The sequence below is a fragment of the Aulonocara sp. 'chitande type north' Nkhata Bay genome, linkage group LG4 (assembly GCF_057382095.1).
Source record: "Aulonocara sp. 'chitande type north' Nkhata Bay isolate Kocher_YH1m ecotype deep benthic linkage group LG4, A_spYH_male_GT1.1, whole genome shotgun sequence".
NCBI classification, from domain to species: Eukaryota; Metazoa; Chordata; class Actinopteri; order Cichliformes; family Cichlidae; genus Aulonocara; species Aulonocara sp. 'chitande type north' Nkhata Bay.
The window spans coordinates 11693130-11714008 of NC_141347.1; the positions used below are offsets into that span (position 1 = coordinate 11693130).

General features: G+C 41.2%; 3 protein-coding genes and 1 non-coding gene across 4 annotated transcripts; 3 read left to right on the forward strand and 1 right to left on the reverse strand.

Moving 5' to 3' along the window:
* Positions 1-1726: 1726 nt before the first annotated feature.
* kri1 (KRI1 homolog) lies at positions 1727-8591 on the forward strand. The gene is made up of 18 exons (XM_086288416.1): positions 1727-1944; positions 2082-2158; positions 2254-2356; positions 2442-2544; positions 3394-3451; positions 3535-3584; positions 3663-3765; positions 3861-3938; positions 4045-4157; positions 4238-4466; positions 4571-4741; positions 6295-6370; positions 6531-6646; positions 6745-6907; positions 6982-7112; positions 7629-7693; positions 7776-7871; positions 7955-8591. Exons 1-18 carry the CDS (start codon positions 1860-1862, stop codon positions 8442-8444), a joined length of 2307 nt encoding a protein of 768 aa, XP_086144542.1. The 5' UTR covers positions 1727-1859; the 3' UTR covers positions 8445-8591.
* On the forward strand, positions 7444-7542 carry LOC147332024 (Z30 small nucleolar RNA). Its single transcript, XR_015128965.1, has one exon. It is a non-coding gene; the product is annotated as a Z30 small nucleolar RNA (small nucleolar RNA).
* Positions 8592-9204: 613 nt separating the features above from the next.
* Positions 9205-13132, forward strand: spc24 (SPC24 component of NDC80 kinetochore complex). The gene is made up of 6 exons (XM_086288427.1): positions 9205-9313; positions 9807-9981; positions 10145-10289; positions 10370-10474; positions 12734-12810; positions 12912-13132. The coding sequence occupies exons 2-6, from the start codon at positions 9816-9818 to the stop codon at positions 13016-13018; spliced, it is 600 nt and encodes a 199-aa protein (XP_086144553.1). The 5' UTR covers positions 9205-9313; positions 9807-9815; the 3' UTR covers positions 13019-13132.
* Positions 13133-14417: 1285 nt separating this feature from the next.
* Positions 14418-18129, reverse strand: s1pr5a (sphingosine-1-phosphate receptor 5a). The gene is made up of 2 exons (XM_086288421.1): positions 17899-18129; positions 14418-17218 (listed from the first exon to the last, which is right to left on the reverse strand). The coding sequence occupies exon 2, from the start codon at positions 16918-16920 to the stop codon at positions 15784-15786; it is 1137 nt and encodes a 378-aa protein (XP_086144547.1). The 5' UTR covers positions 16921-17218; positions 17899-18129; the 3' UTR covers positions 14418-15783.
* Between the last annotated feature and the right edge of the window lie 2750 nt (positions 18130-20879).

Below are 20879 nucleotides of genomic sequence, written 5' to 3' on the forward strand. Positions count from 1 at the left end.
TAAGAACAGTTTCTTCCCCTCTGCTGTTGGACACATGAACAATAACCATATGACTGTACCCACCACTAACACATGACCCTACGCTGTGTCACTGCATCATTCTATGTTTGGCACTGATCACCACCTGCACTCATGTATATATCATGTATATATCTATCTACTTAGCACTTTTAATTCTTATTCTCATTTTTATTTTCATGTCTATTTAAGCTTAATTTATAACAGTATGTTTGCACTGAAGCACCGCAGCAATTTCCTAATGTTGTAAACCCGCTCAACATTTGGCAATAAAACCCTTTCTGATTCTGATTCTGATCAATCAAGAATAATGTTGGATCAGTGTTTCAATATTTATATCTTTTATAAGATGTACATGTGGTTTGGTTATTTGCCTTTTGGTTGAAAGTACACTGAGAGAGGACTTTTTTTTATTAGTGATCTTAATAATATTTTTTTTCATATTAATGTAATTTTTCATCTAATTGAATACAATCTATTTGTGTATGATTGTCAGTCCAAAGAGGGAGAGAGGAAAGAGGGAACGTGAGGAGAAAGTACAAGGTCAGGAAGAAACAGGGAATAGTGACAGGCACAACAGAAACTGTTAAACTGCTTGAGAGAGTTGATCACCAAAAAGTGATAGACAGATTTGCCAACCTCAAGGTGAGGCCACATAGGTTAAAATAAAATAAAAATCTGCAGAGCCGTAGTAGTATCTGCAGTAAAGATTTTTTCATACATTGTACCATAGGCAAAGTTGCCTCCATTTTTATATATTTTTTTATCAATATTTTGTACATTTGTACATTTCAAGGACTCTATTTTTGGAGTGTATTTTGTGTATTTTTTGTGTATTGAGTGTATTGTATGACACATTCAAAATGAATCTCTGACAAAAAATGCACTCAGTTTACTTCTTACTCACTATGAGCATCATTCATTATTCTCCTGCAGTAATCAAGGTTAGGATATGTATTTTTTTTTTATTCCAATCCATTCTTCGTTTGCAGCATTTAAATAACCTTTATCAGATTTGATGGTTTTGTTACAGACTTTTAAAAAAAAAGTGTTTTGCTTTTCTTTCACAAATGTGGGGATTAAATTGTGTTAAAATGTACAAAACAGTGATGTCATGTTTTGTGACGAGGACCCAGGCACAGAGAGACTTGATGAATTTAAGAATCTTATGATTTAATCAAGAAATTTGCAGACTTGCACAGAGATGGTAAAATTATGATGGATGATAACGGAGAAGAAGACAACAGACGATGAGGACAGGGAGGATGCAGGGACTGACAGAGACAGGGAAGAAGTCTCATCGTGACGAGTAAAGTTTAGCTTGCCTGGCTGGGCAGCTCTCTGGGTGCCCAGCACCCCCAAAACTCTGATCCTAGAATCGCCCCTGGCTGACATAATGTACAAATATGGATAAAATTAAATTAATTCAACTAGTTCGTGCAAAGATCTTTTAAGGGGATAAACATTTGTAAATGAGTGCAATTTGTTGCTTCATATACGAAACTTTGTTACAATTTAAAATAACAAAAAAAGAAGCACTGGCAGTGAAAATGGTCATTTAAATTTATTGCGCAATTTATTCAGATTTTTCAGGACAGAAAAAAAGTCACAAACTCATGATACTTGGCGTTACAGTTACAGGAAGCGCGAGGATTTTGGGCTTCAACTCATCAAACTGGTAGTCGCGCGCTCCCTGCCGGCCAATCGACGTAACGCACGAATCGTACACCGGAAACCACGTGTTCCAGCGTTACCATGCTTCTGTGAGCGACCTGGATTACTTCTCTTGGCTGTGTTTACTTGTGAGATTTAAACTACAGGGGACTTTTTTCTGTGAAAACATGTCGGGCAAGTCGGAGCTGAAGATTAATTCTCAGTTCGCGCAGAAATATGAGAAGTATCGACAGAAAGAAGAGCTGCAGAGACGTAAGTGTGTCACTAGCTAAGCAGCGTGTTAGCATCCCAACGTGGGGAAGTATTGCTAGCTTTAAAAGTAGTTGTTTTCTCCAGGGAAATGTGAAAGTCGCTATTATAATCTCTGCGTTCACGCTGTGTTTGTGCAGTGAAGGATCGCTACGGAGACCGAGAAGATGAGAGTGACTCGGGGTCTTCAGAGTCCAGCTCCGATGACAGTGAAGTGGTCAGTTAGCATCTCTAACTTTTCTTTTGCTTCCACTCCTTATCAATGAGGTGCTTGTATACATAACTGTGTGTGTGTGATTTTCTCACCTTCAGGAGCTGGACCCTGGTGTTGAGAGGGATTTTTATAGGACTCTGTCGCTGCTGAAGAAGAAGGACCCAAAGATCTATGAGAGAGATGCTAAGTTCTACTCAGAAGGTGATTGTTGGGTATTGACATTAGCGTTGTTGTGATGGTTAGTAATAATCTTCATGCAGTGAAATGACTTACCTGTTGCTTTCAGGCGCATCCAGCAGTGATGCAAAACCTTCCACCTCGAAGGAGAAAGCAGTAAAGCCCATGTATCTTAAAGACTATGAAAGAAAAATCATCCTGGAAAGGGAAGGGTGAGTGAAAGTCTGTTTAACTGCATCAAATAGCGTGAGACTACATCAATCAGGGATATACAGGTAGTACCAAATTAGAGCCTGACTAATGTGCTGGTAAGCCGCTATTACTGTCTGATATTGACACATCAATATGGGTATTGATGGATATGGTGTCTGATATGAAAAATATTTTACTTAATGCTGAAAAGGTTGAGGTGTTCTGGTTGGGAAGTGTCACAAAATGACATGGTAGGGATGCAATATACACTCATATACAATCATACACTCACTTAATTAGTTACACCTGCTTTCACCCTTGTTTGCCTTCTGGACTGCCTTAATTCTTTGTAGCATCAATTCAACAACAATCATCAGAGGTTTTGGTTCATACTGACATGACAGCATTAAACATTTGGTTCAGATTGGTTAGCCCCACATCCATGAAGTGAAACACCACATCCCAAACATGCTCCATTGGATTGAGATCCTATGAATGGAAGCCATCTGAGTGCGGCAAATTCATTGTCATGTTGAAGAAACTTTCACATCTTCAGAGTCACTTGAATTACAATCTTCCCTGATTCTGATGCTTCGTTTGAGCTTCAGCAGGTTGTCTTGACTATGGTCCATATGTCTAAGTGCACTGACTTCCTGCCATGTGATTGCGCGATTAGTTGTTGAACAGGTGTGCCTAATGTATTGGCCAGCAAGTGTATTTATAATTAATTACACAGATCTTGTAAGATGCCAAAGAAAGCTAGTCCCTGATTTGCTGCTTAGTGGGTCAGGAAGCATTTGGTGTTTTCCTCCTTCATGTGTTTTCTGTTTAATTCTCTGCCTGTAACACGTCTTGTTCTTGTTTTGCAGCAAATATGAAGATGATGACGACGACAGCGATGATGAGGAGGCTGTCAAGAGAAAAGAGGTAGGCAAAGTTCTTCACTAATATGTCTCCTTAGGAATGAACAAACTGATGCTTTCATTCATCACCTCTGTTTTCCTTCAAAGAGAGCCGCCTCTCCCAGCTACATGCAGGAGCAGAAGGAGCTGAAGGAAAGGTAAGTTAAGAGACACCTCGTGCTGTCCTGCTCTCGCACTCAAAGGCTTCTTACTGAAGTCGAAATCTCTCTCTGCAGCTTCCGGAAGTTCATCCAGGACAGCGATGACGATGATGAAGCTGGTGAAGCAGACAGAGCATCCCAGCTGCTGACCAAGAGGATCAAAACACAGGAGGAGAAGGTCAGAAGCTGATACCTGGTGCTCTTCATCTTTAAATTGGCGTCATTTACAGATGATTTTCAGGTCAGGTTAAACTTATCTGTGGATGCTCGTAGGATAAAGAAGAGGCAGATTATGTGGAGTGGCTGAAAGGCCAGGGAGAACTCGAGGGTGCAGAGGAGGTGAAGGACATGGTGAGTGTGTGTAAAAAAGGCTGGAGAGACTTCAGGAAGTTACATTTTGGTTGAGAAAGATGTTTGTGTTTAACTGACTGGTTATAAATGGTTTGTGTTGATATAGAAATATTTAAAAGACTACTGGAATGACCCAGAGCTGGATGAAAAGGAGCGTTTCCTGAGGGATTACGTGCTAAACAAGGGCTACCTAGATGACGATGATGATGATGATGAACGGTATGTGGAGGACCAGTTGGTTTATGTCTTACTCGTGAAGTGAAGAAACACTGCCAGCTTTAACAATGGGCCACATGCAGGATCCCAACCTACGATGAGGTGGTCCAGGATGACGTGGAGGATTCGGAGGAGGAGGGGGAGACTTTCTTAGAGCGCCAGGAGAACTTTGAGAGGAGCTACAACTTCCGCTTTGAAGAGCCCGATTCTCAAGAGGTCAAGACCTACCCCCGAAACATCGCCACCTCTGTGCGCACCAAGGACGACCGCAGGAAACGCAAAAGGGAGGAAATTAAAGAAAGGAAGCAAAAGGTGTGGATCATGTAGGAGAAGGAAGGGAAAAAAACCCACAGGAATCCAAGTTGATCCTTTATTCGTTTGTCAATATTTGACCCCTTTCCTAAAATTTACTTCAGGAGAAAGAACAGAAGCAGGAGCAGCTGAAGCAGTTGAAGAACCTGAAGAGGAAAGAGATTATGGAGAAGCTGAAGAAGCTCCAGGAGCTGACGGGGAACGAGCAGCTCGCTTTCGATCAAGCCGACCTCGACGGAGACTTCGATCCAAAACAGCACGACCAGCTCATGCAGGTCAGTGTACACACACACACACACACACACACACACACACACTTTATTTATATATCCCCAAATCCCAAATATCACAACAATAGCTGTTTGGAGGTTCTTTATATTGTTAGGTAAAGCTAGCAATGCAGTAATACAGACAAAACCCCGACAATCAGATGATCTCATATGAGGAAGCACTTGTTGACAGTGGGGAAGAAAAACTCCCTTTTAACAGGAAGAAATATCTGGCAGAACCAGGCTCAGGGAGGGGCGGGGCCATCTGCTGCCATGTTGTATGTATGAAAACTGAGAGTCTCTGTGGAGTTTACTGTGGCACATGCAGATAGTCCAAGGTGTGGTTCTCTGTAATCCCAGGCTTTTTAGCTTTTATCATGACAACTAGCTAAAAAAAAAAAGGTTAGATTTAACCTTTATCCTGTACAAGTACATAAGCTAATCATCCAAACAAACTTCAGGCTTTACACCAGTGAACAACAGCAATTGTTCGTATTTATTTGGTGAGGATGCTGCTTTTTATATGCATAACGTTTTACCACGATGTAATCGTAGAGTGAATAGTATTAGCTGCTAAAGCTAAAAAAAAGGTGCTTCACACTGCAATGATAAAGCATTAGGATAGAACACGTTAATCAACAAAAAAAAAAAAAAAACATGTAAAATAAACATGCCAGAATTTAGCTTATTTTTTTATAAAGCAAAAGAATTGTAAAAAAAATCTTTTATGTCAGTTTTTAATGTTTGGTGTTGGAGAGGGCAAATTCACCTGTGTTTTAATCGGGATGTAGGGACAGCTGGGAGCATTTGCTCAGTACAACACACTGATCTAGTGCGAGTGTGCAGGGTTAAACCTTCAGAGAGGTACGGACGTGCCAAGGCATGCGGTGACTTGAGAAGAAATTATTAGAATCTGCTGTAAAACTTACCAGGACTTGATGTAAGGAAAACACATTTGCGGCACCATAAATCCTGCTACACAAACACACACTGAGGAGATAAAACCCACATATACTCTGTTGGGAGGAACCAAACAATCAGTGGCATATGATTGTGGATCACAAAGGAAAGTATGAAAATTTACTGCTACCCACATTTAGAGGACTTCTGGTTTTATATTCCAGTGATAAGTAACAAGATAACAATGAAACAACTTGATGTCATATAACATTTGAAAAAAATCTTTTTTGGGGGAGAAATTTCTGAAATCTTGTTAGGGTTGATCTGAGACTTGAGAGATTAAACAGAAGGATTATAACCCAAAATTTGGACTCATTTATGGAAAATGTATTTTTTTTTTTCAGTCGTAGAGAGAGAAAGGGGGGGAAGAGTGGCGTAAACAAGCTACCTGCTATGATTGTAATATGGATAAAGCTTCACATCCAGAGCAGGAGCAGCAAAGCAACAGCTGTCGGCGTTGACCTTAACGATGGCCGGCCTCCGGCGGTTCACACAGCTGCGTTGCGTTTGGCAGATTTCTCTGCTCCAGCATTTAAACCAGGAGGTCGAAGGAGGAACTGAAAGTCTCGTTTAACTTCACCGGCAGTTTGTGTTTGCAGAAATTCTTTGGCGATGAATACTATGGAGAGGAGGAGGATGAGAAGCCTCAGTTTGAGGACGATGATGAGCTGGAGGGTGAGCTAACTGAGAAGCCAGTTTTAATCAGATTGAAGCTAACATGTGCTAAATACACATTTGTGGGTTGCACTGAGTCATGAGTAGAAAGTTGATGTGATTGTGGCGCTCAGTTTATTTTTTGCATAAATGTCTGAACACAACCTCCTGTGTGTGACAGAGCACTGGAACTGGGACACTTGGACCGGAGAGGAACGTGAGGAGGACTATGGCGAGGAGTATGATGGAGAGGAGTACAGTGCTGCTGAACCCTACTGCGAGGATCAAGACTTTAATGTGAGCTTATGCTCCTTACTGATCAGTTGTCTGATGCTGATTGTCCTGATCAACAGTCTCTCTCACTAAAAGATCTTTGTTTAAACCTGTTTCTGCAGATGGATGCAGACTATGACCCCAGTCGGCAAACAGTTTCCAAGAAGAAGAAGAAAAAGGAGAGGAAGATGATGAAGAAGGAGGATCTGCCTCAAATGGGCAAGAAAAAAAAGAAGTCTCACTTTGCAGAGGTCATCACCAAGAACAAACCTGTGTTTGATCCTCGTAAGTGCCGTTAAAGCTCGCACGTGCTCTCTAACACAGCGTGGATGTTGTCTAATGGAGCGCTGTCGTTTCAGAGGAGAAGAGCTTCGAGCAGTACTTGGACGAGTACTACAAGCTGGACTACGAGGACATCATCGATGACCTCCCGTGCAGGTTTCGCTACAGGCAGGTGGTGCCCAATGACTTTGGCCTGACCACAGATGAGGTGAGAGAGGTTGCACTTGCAGGCTTTTCATTTTTGCGCAGTGGCAGGTTAATGATGATTACCACATTAAGCTGAAGTCAGCTCACTTAGCTGTGTCCTCAGTGTTTCAGTCTTCTTGTAGCCTCCATATTGGCTCTTAATGATGTCATGGATGTGTTGCAGTAGCCATGTAGTGATAATCTCATTTGCTCTCATTATTTGATCTGGCCATGCATGAGTCCGGGCACATGACACCCAACTCTGTTCTGTTCCCACATGCACCAGCATATAGAAGAGTTCAAAGCTGCAGAGCATGTGCGGGAGACGGTGTTTAGGCTGTAGGTGAATTGTTCTGCGGTGATGAGCCTTGGCTAGATTGATCTGGTATTGCTTCCTTCTGGGGAGAGCTCTGACCAGGGAATGATCTCAGCTTAATCTTCTCTCTGAGCAGACCACACAGGGATTTGATGAAGTGGCAGCAAATGCAAAATTATCCAAAAATTGATTTGAACTAATGAGGCTGCTTCCTCTCCGCAGATTATAAAGGCTAATGACAAGGAGCTGAACCGCTGGTGCTCTCTGAGGAAGACGTGCATGTTCAGGTACGCTGGTTCTGTCTTCTTTTAAGCGTTTCGTCCCTTTATCTGATGTCTTTTGTTCAACTTTTCTTCTTTGTTTTGACAGGTCTGAAAAGGAAGAGCTGAGCGATCTGAAGAACTATAAAATCAAGGCTCAGAATGACAGGAAGAAGAGAGAAATCCTTAACTCTGTGTATCTGGAGTGAGTAACATATTGATCTACTGTATTAATGAATGTGTTCCAATCATTTTATCAATATGTGACTATGTTAATTTACCCTACAGAGGCGATGAAGATGTGATTGAGGCCAAGACAAAGGTGGGCAAGAAGCGAAGAGATCGTCTGAAGAACGCTGAGAAGCAAAACACAGAAGCAGAGGATGGTAGTGCAGTACCCCCTGTGGACTCTACAGAACAGACTCTTGTTCAGGCTCTTCAGGAGGCCGGGGATGCCATTGAGGATGAGGAGGAGATTCTGATTCCCAAGAAGAAGAAACATGAAGGAGAACCCCAGATTACAGAGGAGGCGGTGTCAGCAGCTAAACCAGAAGAAGTGAAAAGTGGGACTGCGAGACCGAAATGGTCTAAGAAGAAGCACAAGCATTCAGGTGGTCGTATCCTCTCAGGAAGAATCGGGGTGAAGATAGGCGGCCGGGAGTTCAGTAGGCAGAGACTGAAGGCCTATGGCCTGAACCCCAAGAGACTGTACTTCAGACAACTCGGCAGACAAAAACGAAAAGCTCAGGAGAAGAAGGAGAAGCAGAAAAAAGAGTGACAGCTCTGCCACTGTTTCAGATACAATCCTTCATAATCATGGTGTGAAATACAGCACGGAGAAAAATGGCAAATTTTCCAAATGTTTCACTTCTTCACATTGACCCTTTTGACTGTATAATGTAAATAAAATGTGTATTAAATGGTAGCTATGAAAACCTGAAGCTCCAGTTCTGTTGTGTAATCTTGCATTGGTTGGAGTCATTTGTGCCCGCTTATGTTTAGGTGTGGGTGGTTTTTGTATGTCAGGCATTTATGACTCAGATCTGGCAGCAGCTCATTGATGTACTGGACCCCTGAGAACCTGCATGACTTGCTAATTTCTGAAACCCCAATGGCATTGTGGTTTGTTTTAAATGTCATCCACGGGGGCTCTTAGAAGTGCATCATAGCTCTGTGCTCAAAACAGCCTGCTGGTCGGCCTGTCTTATAACTGCAAAATCAATTTGCTGTATTGAGTGGGTTGTATCTTTTGTTTTGGCCAGTTTCAAAAGCGAGTGGTTGGGGAAAAAAACATTTCCAACTATAGTTGGAAAAATAACAAGGGGGAACAGGGTTGAAAGTGTATCAATACACAAAACTTGTACCTTATTCAATTCCTCATGCAAAGCTGTTTTAAGAGGTCGACATCTGCAATGTTAAATGATTAACCAGCGTGTTAAAATCACTTAAAGTGGGAAATTTAAAGTAAAATTACAACAGGAATTTCTGTAAAGTCAAGTAGTCCTCACATGTTTTGTCATTTGACTGGTGTACATTAGGGGGCGGTATGAGCTTAAGGCCGGTCTGAAAGTCAGGCTACTACCAACGAAGAAGAAAAGAAGCGGCGCGCTCAGCGGATGAATTTGAATCCTGGAGGAGTGCTAGTCGGTATGTTTGCTGTTCTAATTTGACCTCAAAACATGCTTCTTCCTTCCATAGCCCTGTTGTTACTTGATTGACATACCCTGGAGGATATTGTTGGGTACTCGTACTGTGTTTGTTAGCATTTTTAGAGCATGCTAGCTTGATACGCAACTACCGTTCAAAGGAAGCTTTGATTCGTAAACGTAAACAAGTCTTTATGGGCCTTAAAATTTCACCTATAGCGCTTAAAATGGAAACTAATGTTTTCTAAACTTTTTAACGTACAGTTTGTAACAGGAACGTATGTCCAAGAGCGAAAATAATCTCCTCCCCTTGTTAAACGGAATTATCAAGATACTCAAACTTTACTTTGTGTTATTACACAGTCAGACTAACTCATCTGGGTGTTTCTCACAGTTGCATGTTTACCCCTGAAGCTTAATGAGTCTTCATAAACTCTTTCACAGCATTAGCCGACATGTTTTCACTTTAATGTAGTATCTTCTTTGCTTTCTAGCTGCCCACTATGGCTCAAGGTCATAAATTTCAAGACTTGGAGGAGACTGGGGAGGCTTTGGTGGGATTCATCAACAGCAGTCAGCCTGACAAACTGAAAGGACTGAAAGATGAGCATCAGGCTCTTTTTGATCAACACACAGAAACAGTGAAGATTGTCACACAGATTTTAAAAGGTAAGCAAACAGCCCGTTTGTTCCTTTTACACCATCGTGTGCATTTTCATGGGCACATGAATCCAAAGGGAAGGCTGTGAAATTTTGTGGCACTCGTGTAAACTGTCTGTGTCAGAAAAACTTCATTGTATTCCCTCTGTGTGTCGCTGTCCTCCATCCTCAGATTTGGCTCAGATTGAAGAGAATGCAGGTCAGAGGCTGTTGGACATGGAACAGGAGAAGATGCGAAGGGAGAAGGAGCTGGAGAGCTTGGAGGAGCAGCTGAGGCAGTGCACAGCGAAGAGCCAGATCACTGACTCAGAATTACAGTATCCTTTTTTATAGGTGTGTTTGTCGTGAAGAAAAACGGCTATAAAACAAGTCCATTTTATCCTGAACCCTCCTCCAGGTTTCTTCAAAAAGAGTTGGAAAGTCTGAGAAACGCTGAAAATGAGCTCGAGATTCTTCAGAGTGAAGTCGAAGAAGACACCACCGAGGTCATCCCTTCAGCAGTGTGAGTGTGGTACAGTTAGTTAAAGAAGGGTTTCATCTCAAATAAGATTTAGACAAGTCTAAGAATATATGTGTGTGCAGTTGTGCATCAACAGTAAAAGTGCAGATGCTCTCAACTTTACATGTTACAACAACATTCAGTGTGAACAGTGAAGACAATCTGGATATTTTTTAATTCTGGGATTTTTCTTTAAATTCTTTCAACTTTTTTATCAGGATGGATGTGAGATGGTTCTTAAAAAGTCATGTTTAAGTTATCGAATTCTCAGAAATGGTTCTCATGGTCTGGAAAGTTCACTTTTTAATGTGTGTTTGACTTGCACAGATGGATGGTAGTGGTGGTTCAGTTATGCAGTCATTCCAAAAAAAGTCACATTAATGCATAAGCAAGCATGAGATTAGAACTGTGAGCATGTGTTTCTTTGACCTTAGTTGCTGAGGTAGCTAAGTAAATCATTGTTTTTCACGAGCAGAGATCACCCCAAACAGCAAAAACATGATCATAAAATTCATCTTGCCTGACACACCAGCTTTATGTCACAATCTCACTGTGCTGTGCATGCCTAACAGGCTGCACATAGAGCAAAGTGTGAACATCAGGGTTTTTTTTTGTTTTGTTGTTGCATTCTAGCATCAGCATTGCCCTATAAATATCACAGAGGAAAAAAAGCAGCAGGCATGCCTGTAGTTGCCAGAGATGTGCACAGACCTCTGCAAAAATAATTTCTGTTTACCTTTTTATTTAGCATTACAATATTCAACCATTAAAGGTGATTTAAAAAAAATCACTTTACTGTCAAATATTTAATGCAATGAAGACACATCTTGACAGTCAGGATTAACAAATAATCAGTTATGACAATAATCAAAGTTTTGATAAAGTTAAATGGAAGAGGAAGTGAGTTTGTTGCCTGTGGGTGTTTGTGGAAATCTTTCCTCTGAATTTGCTGCAAACCTGCACTTCCAGTTGGCTGTTTTTGTAACTGCTATGCTTCTCCAAACGGTTGCCTTTTAATGTTGCCCGGGCTTTTGACAGCTCTGGAGTAAACAGCATTTCTTATTATGCATACTGGATATGAATGATCAAAGTTTGAATATGCTTATATCAGCTATTGAATTAAGGCTTTACAAAGAACATTTTAATAAATAATAAATTAAAATAGTCAGGGAGTATGACAAATAAGAGAGCTCATCTCATGCACCACCTGGTATAATGTTGGCTGAGCAAACTTGCATTAAATCAACACTGGTTACACTTAGCTTGGCAAAGCTACCTCCTATTTCAGAGCAATCTAATGGCTGAGTCACACAACAGCAGTGTTCTTACGTCTATGTCGGTGACTTCCTATTGATTTTTTTTCGCATTCTGCAACTTGTGGTGACTGAGTTGCGATTGCACGGTTCACCTGATAGGGGGCAACCTTTCTCCAAACAGTTGCACTCTGACTTGGACTGACCGCAGTCACTCAGAGAGATTGTTGAAGGTTTGCAGATAACTATCTGATTTCTAAATACAGATTGCTCACTGCAATAATTAAATATCAATTTTTGTTAAATGTGAATTTGTCTATGTAGACAGCAACAGTGATTTTTGAAGTTGTATTACAATTAATTGGTGTATTATCAGAAATAGATTGCATGTAATTGCCAGCTTGACCCCATTCAGTATCAGACTGATTGCAGACTAATGGCAGGTTTGAGTGTCAGTGTTGGTATGTTTGATAATATCATCTTTCAGCAAAAAATAACTGAAGGGAGAGAACTTCAGTTTTATCGCATTGGATAAAACTGACAAAGTTGAACTTTGAGCACATCATTTGCAGTTGAAAAAGGTGCTAAATCACAATGTAAGGTACTGCAATAATCAGCAGATCCAGAATGTTAAAAATCTCAATATTATTGTATCTGATTATTCCCACCTCGAGTATTTCACTTTTTATATGCTTTTTAAACAATGTTGTGAGTTTGAATAATTACCACTATGACCAGATCTTGGTGGGGTTTTTTTGGGGTTTTTTTTAATCAATTGTTTGTTTGTTTTTTATGGTATCGGTACTTCCTTTTGTTTTTATATTCTAACCCTTTTATGGTACTTCCTGTTAAAATAGAAAAGGCAACATGTCTGTCTACATGTCTATCATATCTGTAAAGAGCTTTAAACGCTGCACTGTGCAGGCATGTAATCAGAGATGATCTGAAGCACTGACTGTTTGTGAATTCTGTTTATTCTTGTTTCTTTTCTCTCTTTTTTTTTAAACAGATACGTGGCTCAGGTCTACTACCTAATAACCAAGATCAAGTGGGAATATGACACCCCGGCGAACATTTTAAAAGGAGGTACAGTCATGTTTTCTCATTTTTAGTGTACCATCTTCTCTCTACTTGAAGTTTGGTGTTGATGTGGCTTCAGACCATCAGCTTCTTTCCTTACATTGCAGTGCACTATGGTGCAGACCTGGCAACCCCCATCAACATCGACACCACCTCGCGCTCTCGCATTGATGTAAGCGACCAGCTTTGGGGCTTCGTCAGCACCGAGTGGTAGCCGAAGGACGGATGTGAAGTAGTCAGAGGTGTTGAGTGTGTTATTTTTGTTTGTCTGTGGAAGTGCGTGTTCTGTTCTCGTGTTTTTAAAAATTAAAATTGTCACACCCTTGGATTTGTGCCTTTTTTGTTTAGTGCCTAAAATGTTGGTCGGGGTGCCCTCAGTCTAATGTGTTTCAGTAATGAGGATGGGATGAGACTGAGTGGTTTGACGGTCACTAGATGTCGCTGTAGAGTGTCATCTACAGCTTTTCTAAATGTCTTTAGAGATGGCATTTTGCTTTACTGAGTTGTATAGTTTAAAGATTAAAGGAAAAGGCTGTTGACAGATTTAAAAAAAGATTTAGAGGTTAAATCAGTAAATAAAGGTTTTCATTTTTTCCCCTTCATTAACGTCACCATATCAAGGTAGTCTAATTAATTTATTATAAACTGGGTGTCTTAGTATTTAATTTAATAGCTTTACTTTTCAGTGTAATTTTATTATCAGAATCTAGTTTGATTTGGCAATCACGCTCATCCTGTAATTTTAGCTCTATTTAGTTTTTATTGATCACCTTAAACATCCAAATAAAAATATCAACTTTAGTTATTTTTTTGAATTTTCCCCTCTATGTCCAGTCTGCAGTGGCTGTTGTTGGGCCTTTCTTTTTCTTTTTCAAAAGTAAAACATGAACTACGAGGCCATTAAAATCCCCCCAGCATCATTTATATGTGGCTTTGCTGAACTAGCAAGTTGTGCATTTGCAGCAGGAGAAAGATTTTCAAATATAAAGTATCCTGGTTGCCCACGCATGACACTGTGGGTTGTGTTATATACCCTCAGGCCTTGTTCTACAAGAACTAAGTCACCCCTTTCTTTGCAGGATGGTGTTTGGTTTAGAGTGGGCAGGATGACATATACAGACTTAGGGAGACATAAATTCACAGCTACCAGAATGTGGTTTCCTTACGGTAAACAGAGCATTAAGCGCACAGTTCTGTTTTTTTATTTCTGCAACTTCATCGATACCTCTGCCTCAGCACACATCATTCGGTGGTTTTGGCAAGTGGTTTCCATGGAGGTGGGGTTTTGTCACTTAAGCCCGCGTTCCAGTGTAGTATTCTTGAGCTTTCCTTTGATGATGTTTGAGTAGGTATTTGAGCTTTCAGTTCTGCCGAATTATTTAAGCGATGCTTCTGTGTAACTTGGTAAATGCTCCACTTATGGTCGGTTTAGGTATTTTAGTATAAATTAAGTAGCGGCGTGATAATTTAAGACCAGCTTTAGTAAGTAACGGTGTTGTTTCGTCTCAGAGTACCAGAAATGTGTCGAATCAAACACAAAGTGCTACAAGCACATCATTTATTGCGCGACTTCACATTTTTTCTCCATGTACAGTAGGTGGTAGAGAGGTGACATTTTTAAACCTGTCTATTGCTGACTTTTTCTTATATCTCGAGTTGGTAATTTTATTGTTTTCCTATTGTATATGTCAGGAAGTGCCAGGTATAAGTAGATATTTTCGTTGCGAGAAACAGGAAGGATGTCGACCTCTTGTGAGACTTGTGAAACTTTAGAAGACACAAAGACCTCGATGTAAAAATCGTTCACATATTTTTATTCAGTGCACTTATAAAACCATCATAACTTAAATGACAATTATACAAAAAAATACTACGCAAGTAGGTTAGAAGTATTTACAAAGTTTACAAAAAACTGTAAATATATATTTTACTCTCATTAATGTACAGTATTAAAATAATTACAGAATTAATTCACCAGGTTGCACACACTCTGATGGGTTGTGATCGGTCGCTACTGTTACTGCTGCATCAGTTAAAGCTGAGGGGGGAAAAAAAGTTTACATCATTTCATCAAACACAACGAGCTCGAGCTTTCTCCAAAGTCCACAGTAAAACATCTCACTGCCACATACTGCTCTGTCAAACCCAGAAGGCGTCTGCAAGCCTCCGCTGTCAGCTTTTATTGCTTTTAGGTATTCATCTTGTGTCGCTACATATGTTAAAAGGACCTCCAAAGCAGCGAACCACCCAGCTCAGCCCCCCCGTATGACGTCCTCTAGGCCGCTGAGCGTATGATGTTGGCAGAGGAAAAGGGGGGGGGGGGGGGGGCTCTACTGAGCATTGCCACTGACCAGAAACTCATATGGCAGAAATTACATGGGTTTGGCAGCAGCTTTGCTGGGTGTGGATGCTCCACATTTATGACAACATATCATTATGTGCTACACAGGCTGAGGAGAGATAAGGATGAATCTCGTGCTTTGGCTTTGGTTTCACTCTATCAAAATGCATTTATGTGAAACATCTGCACACACTCTTTGATTTCTCTGTACGTGCAAACACTGCTAAGTGCTCAATCAGAATACTGGCCTTGTTAAGAAGTCAAAGGAAGAAAAAAACTAATGCTGTTTTTGTTGTTGTTTTCCTACATGAAACTTAAAGCTACTATTTAAGGCACTGATGTTTCTGTTAGTCACTGTCACACTTTTATATGAATTGTGAACATAAATGTTTATATTTTTACACTGAATGCTTAACTATAAAGGTATTTCTCCCTGTTTGGACATCGCCACAAACATGTTGCACATTCTTTAGATGAGAACTGAAACAATGTCAGAGTGCACAACACAAAACTTCAACTTCTGTTGCATAGTTGATAATGCGTCTTAGTTCATAAGGGGTAATCGAATCACACACTAGAGGCAAAGTTCTTAGTCCGAGTGCTTGCTGTCAGTGTTAATTCAAGAGCGAGGCACAGTGTCATGTCCTAGATATCCTAGGATAAATGGCTTTAATCGTCGAGGGTGTAAAGTTACCGGAGGAGACTGTCGTGTCCAGGCCCTCCAGCCTGTGTGAAGCTGCATCCGTCTGCGTCTTAGTGGTGCTACAATCCAGGAAGGGCATCCCGATTTTCTTCACCTGCCCGTCTTCTGTCATGAGACAGGGTCGGCAGAGCAGCCTGATGATGGCCCTCCTCATGTCCTTGCTGGTCAGGGTATAGATGATGGGGTTAAGAAGAGAGTTGATCATAGCAATGCCCAGGAAGTAGTCTGCCTTATGGAGCACCTTGCACTTTCCGGTTGGGCAGGAGAAATCCAGCAGGAGGAGGATGAAGAGAGGCAACCAGCATGCGATGAAGACTCCCAGCACTATGGTGACTGTCTTCAGCAGGGCCATGTACTTCTGGGACTTGCGGTAAAGACCTTTCCGGTGCGGAACCGAAGCGAGGCGTTGAGTGTTGGCCTTGACGATGCGGAAGATGCGGACGTACAGGACCACGATGGACATGAGGATGGCGCTGAAGATGGTGATGCAGAAGAGGATGTAACTCTTGGCGTAGAGTGGCAGGACTGTGGAGCACTGGTCCAGTTTACCCATGCAGTGCCAGCCGAGGACTGGCAGGACACCCAGGAATACAGACAGCACCCAGCTCGCTCCAATCAGAGCGAACATGCGCCCCTGTTTATTGCCCTGGTACGGCTTCATCCTCACCATGGTGACATGGCGCTCGATGGCAATGGCCAGCAGGCTGATGACGGAGGCGGCCAGCATGATGAACACACCACCTTCACGCAGGAAATACATCACAGGTGTCATGTTTAATGTGTGGACACCAGACGTAATGATGTTCACCATGTAGGTGAAGCCTGCGAGCAGGTCAGAGAGAGTCAGATTGCCCAGTAGGTAGTACATAGGAACGTGGAACTTCTTGTTCTTCCATATGGCCAGAAGCACCACAGCGTTTTCTGCAACAATGAGCAGACAGACCAGCAGGAACGCAATGGCCTCGGGTTTGAGTCCATCTTGCTGGTACTTCTCATTGTCGAGCTTGCCCACGTACCTGTAGTGCTCTGTGATGATAGTCTTGTTCTGGTACTCACTAAACATCACAGACATAGTTGCAGAGGTAAGCCTCGGGGTAAAAGATGGGGCTGCAGCAACACAGGCAGCACGTTGTTGCGTTTCCCAGAGATTTTTTTTCTTTGCCTTTTCTGATTTTAGGTTAGATCCACAGATGAGGTGTCATACAGTCCTCCACCTGAGCATTGTTTCTTCTTTCGGAACTTAAATATGCAGGGTGGAAAGCCTTCCTTTGATGCTATCACTTAGGATTTCCTGTGGTATGACAAAGTTTCCTCCAAAAATCAAAATATTCAATGCTTGGGGCGCGCACTAGGAGGCGATGATAGCGAACCTGCATAAAACAAGAGGAAAAAGTAAACGTGAGACGTGAAACAGCGGAGGAAAGGAAACAGGGGATCACTTAAACTCCAATATTCGAAAATGCAACAACAATAATAAAAAGACTACACTCGATTGGAATTACATTAATGACTAATGAGGACAGGAAGTCTCCAGCGGGAAATGACCATTTACTGTAACAACTTCAAAATAGTTGTAATGAATTCATCGGGGGAAATGGTTTAAGCTTGAATGGAAATAACGAGGAAGCTGTAATTGATCATTTTCCTTAATTCGTTGCAGTAGAAGCTATAATTTTCTGCTTTTTAATTTCTTAAATTAATGTTTTCTTTCACCGCTACTACACATAAAAACTTCAAAGTGGCTCCCAGCTCATAGAGAGCCATTTGCCATTCATGCGTAAATATGCATTAACCTTTCCAAACCTACAAGTCCTATAGATAACATAATTAACCCTGTGCTTTTTGTATTTTATTTCATTTACTTTGCCATTTATTTATTTAACAACTAAGTCTAGCCTTAATTGCCATACGTAAAATAAGAGCTGGCCAACACACGATATGAAGTCAAAATGAACTACACTGATGAGTTTTAAAGCGAGTCATACATTTTACGCAGAATAAAAAGAAACAAACTAAAAAAAAAAGTTGGAGAATAAAAACTTTAACGCACCTTAAAAACGTTGAAATATCCAGTAAGAGTTTGAAATGAGCCCTCGGCAGGAGGAGAGGACGCAGGCTCTGCGATCACAGCGCACTACAGCCACACGCGACTGTGCTGTGGGAATAGAGGAGGGCAGGACTGAACTTGCTGCAGTGGGTTGGTCTACGACTCTTTGTTTCAACGAGATTTTTTCTCCCTCTTTTGCCTGACCCCTTCATTTTATATGTATATATGTATATATATGTGTTTGTTTGTTTTTGCCGTTATGATAAATTGCACCTCTAAGACAGATTGTTTCTGTTTTCACGGCAACACAAGAAGACGAAGAGAGTGGGATTTTTTTTCCACCTTATCAGTTTGTCCCCAGGGTGCAGCTACGCGCTGCTGTAACAGAGCTGCCAAGTGGATTTTTTTTTTTTTAATTTCAAGTGTGTATGGAAGTGTGGCTCCGTCCTGCTCCTCTGGTTTTGTCTGATTTTCTCCTTCACTCGCCCTCTCCTCTCTCAGTTCCCCACAGTTCATAAAAAATAGAGACTCCGAAAGGGAACTCAAAACTCCAAAGTTAATTTGTCAGTGGAAAAAACAGTCATTCTGTGCAGCTGGATCTGTTTAACAGTCCAGAAACCCCAGATTTCAGAAAATAACTCGGTCAGATAGGCCTCGGCTGTAATTATCTTTTAGCTCACACATCAAAACTCAGCTTTTCTTTTTTTGGCCAACATGTCATCTATAAAGCATTACAAAAATCCCTTTCAACCATGTGTTTAGACAGAAACATGTTTCTGCTTTGAGTAATAATTCGTCTCTGATATGGGTTTTCAACACACACACAAAGTTTTTGTCCTTCTCTGTCATTGAAAAAGCCCGACTGTTTGTACATAGAGACATTTAAGTGTCTGCCATACATTACTCACTTCCAAAACACAGAGAAAAACCCATAACTTGTAATATCTTCCGTTAAAATTCACACATCTCACACCTTTCATCCAGCCCTCTATCATTCACTCAACTGATTTGAAACTGCAGAAAAGGGAAAAACTTTCTTCTCTGCATGAAATGTATTTTAACAAGCATTTCCTGAAGTGACTGCCAGCTACAGATGACAGAAACCAGCTTACTTATGCTTAATTTTTTCTTCTTAAGCACAAAAACCACCAAACATGCAAGGTTTACAGCTATTTCCTTTAAATCAAAAATAAAACAAGGAACTTGAAATCAAGCGTCTTCTTCAAATAATTGGAAGCTAAATGTCATTTTGATGTTCTGTAGACTGAGCAACCAGCAGTATGAGTCCCGTGGCTCTTCATCTTCATTCTGAGCTGCGTCTCCAAACAGAGGGCAGCTTTCATCGGGAAGGTTTTGAAATAAATAGACTTCACTTCACTCTTTTTTCAGCTTTATGAATTCACTAATTGATTGTTTTCTTTACAATAATGAAAGCGTATCATTCCCAAAACCCCAGGAGGAGTGGACTTTGTGCAATGTGAGGGTGGGTGAGCAAAGGACTGGACTCTCTAAACAGGAAGCTGCTTCATTGTGCCTCGAAAGGAGAGGGATATCCTTGAGAAAAACACAGATGAAGTCACTGGTCGGAGATGACACACGGTGAAGCCACGCTGTGACTACAGATTGACGTGCAAACAACTCTTAGTGCATCTTACTCATTTCCAGATTTGAATGACTAATTTTAGAGGTTAATGAGGCCTTAAGTGGCCTTTGGCTGCAGAATTTAGGGTCTAAAATAACTAATACAGGCTTTATTTGTCATTCTCTTATTCCAGCCTCATCAGTTGCACACCTGCTGGTCTGGGGACTCTTTTAACCGCCTTAAGTGATCATGCAGTTGGTGTCTGCCTGGGCTGCGGTCGAACGGTGGCCCTGACTTATCTCTTCCCCTGCTTCCTAAAGCCCACCCAGTGATAACCAGGCTGAAGCTCTCCTTGTGAGCCTTGTCAGTCAAATGGCAGTTAGACCCCCGTAGTGACACTGTGACAAGTTCTCACTGTGCTGCCACTGATTAGTTAACACACAAAGCCAACGACAGCAGGGCTTTCTGCTCTGTCTTCTTTTCCTTTTTTTCCCACAGTAGGGAGCTGCTCCTTCAGCCCTTCCTCCCTCAGGCCACAGGCAGGCTTTTTAGCAGCAGAGTGACCAGTCGTGACCCACCCAGCCGTCTCTCTGCCTGTGGAGGCTTTCTGTGTTTGGTATGTTCTGTCCAAACCGCCAAGCTCGGGCTGATGTTTTCCTGTGACGTTAAAGCACTTGCAGAAAGGAAGTCAGTCAGTCCTGCTTTTGTCGTGATAGCTCCCTTTAGATTTGCTGCTGCTGTTTTGAACACCGTCTGCTTTGCTCTGTTTATCTCTGACTGAAAATGATTGTTTGGCCTCACAAACATGAAGCAATCAATTTGAGTAAGATGCAGCTGAAATATATGAAGTCAAAGGGTTTGTTTATTCAAGTACTTCATCATTAAAACATAAGCTGAGTGTACACCAATCACGTAAATTTCATTTGACAAGATTTTATTAAATATAACATTAAATTAAATTGACATGCAATCAAATCACTTAAAGTCAGTGTTTTGGGACGTAAATATTTTTTTGCGCATATGTTTGAAGTAAATATTGTTAAAGCGTTTGTTTCTCTTTTATTTATTTCACATCAGAAACGAAAGTGGTTTTTCACACACTTTATAAAACACCTCTTTCACGATGATTGTGTTAACGCACTATGAAAACCTGTTGCTCTCACTGCGCTGACAAGTTACTGGTGGCACACTGGTGGTGCAAAAATCACACCTCGAAATGAGATTCTCACCTTATGCTAACACAACACACAGATGCCTTTAATGTTATTTAGTGAACACAATGAAAGGAATTCACACCCCTCTAATTCTAAAGTTAGTGCTTTTTGTAATGTAGAGATGCAGTGCGCTTTAAATAAGAAAACATAAGACAACTAAGACAGGCTCATTAGTGAAGTAATTGAAT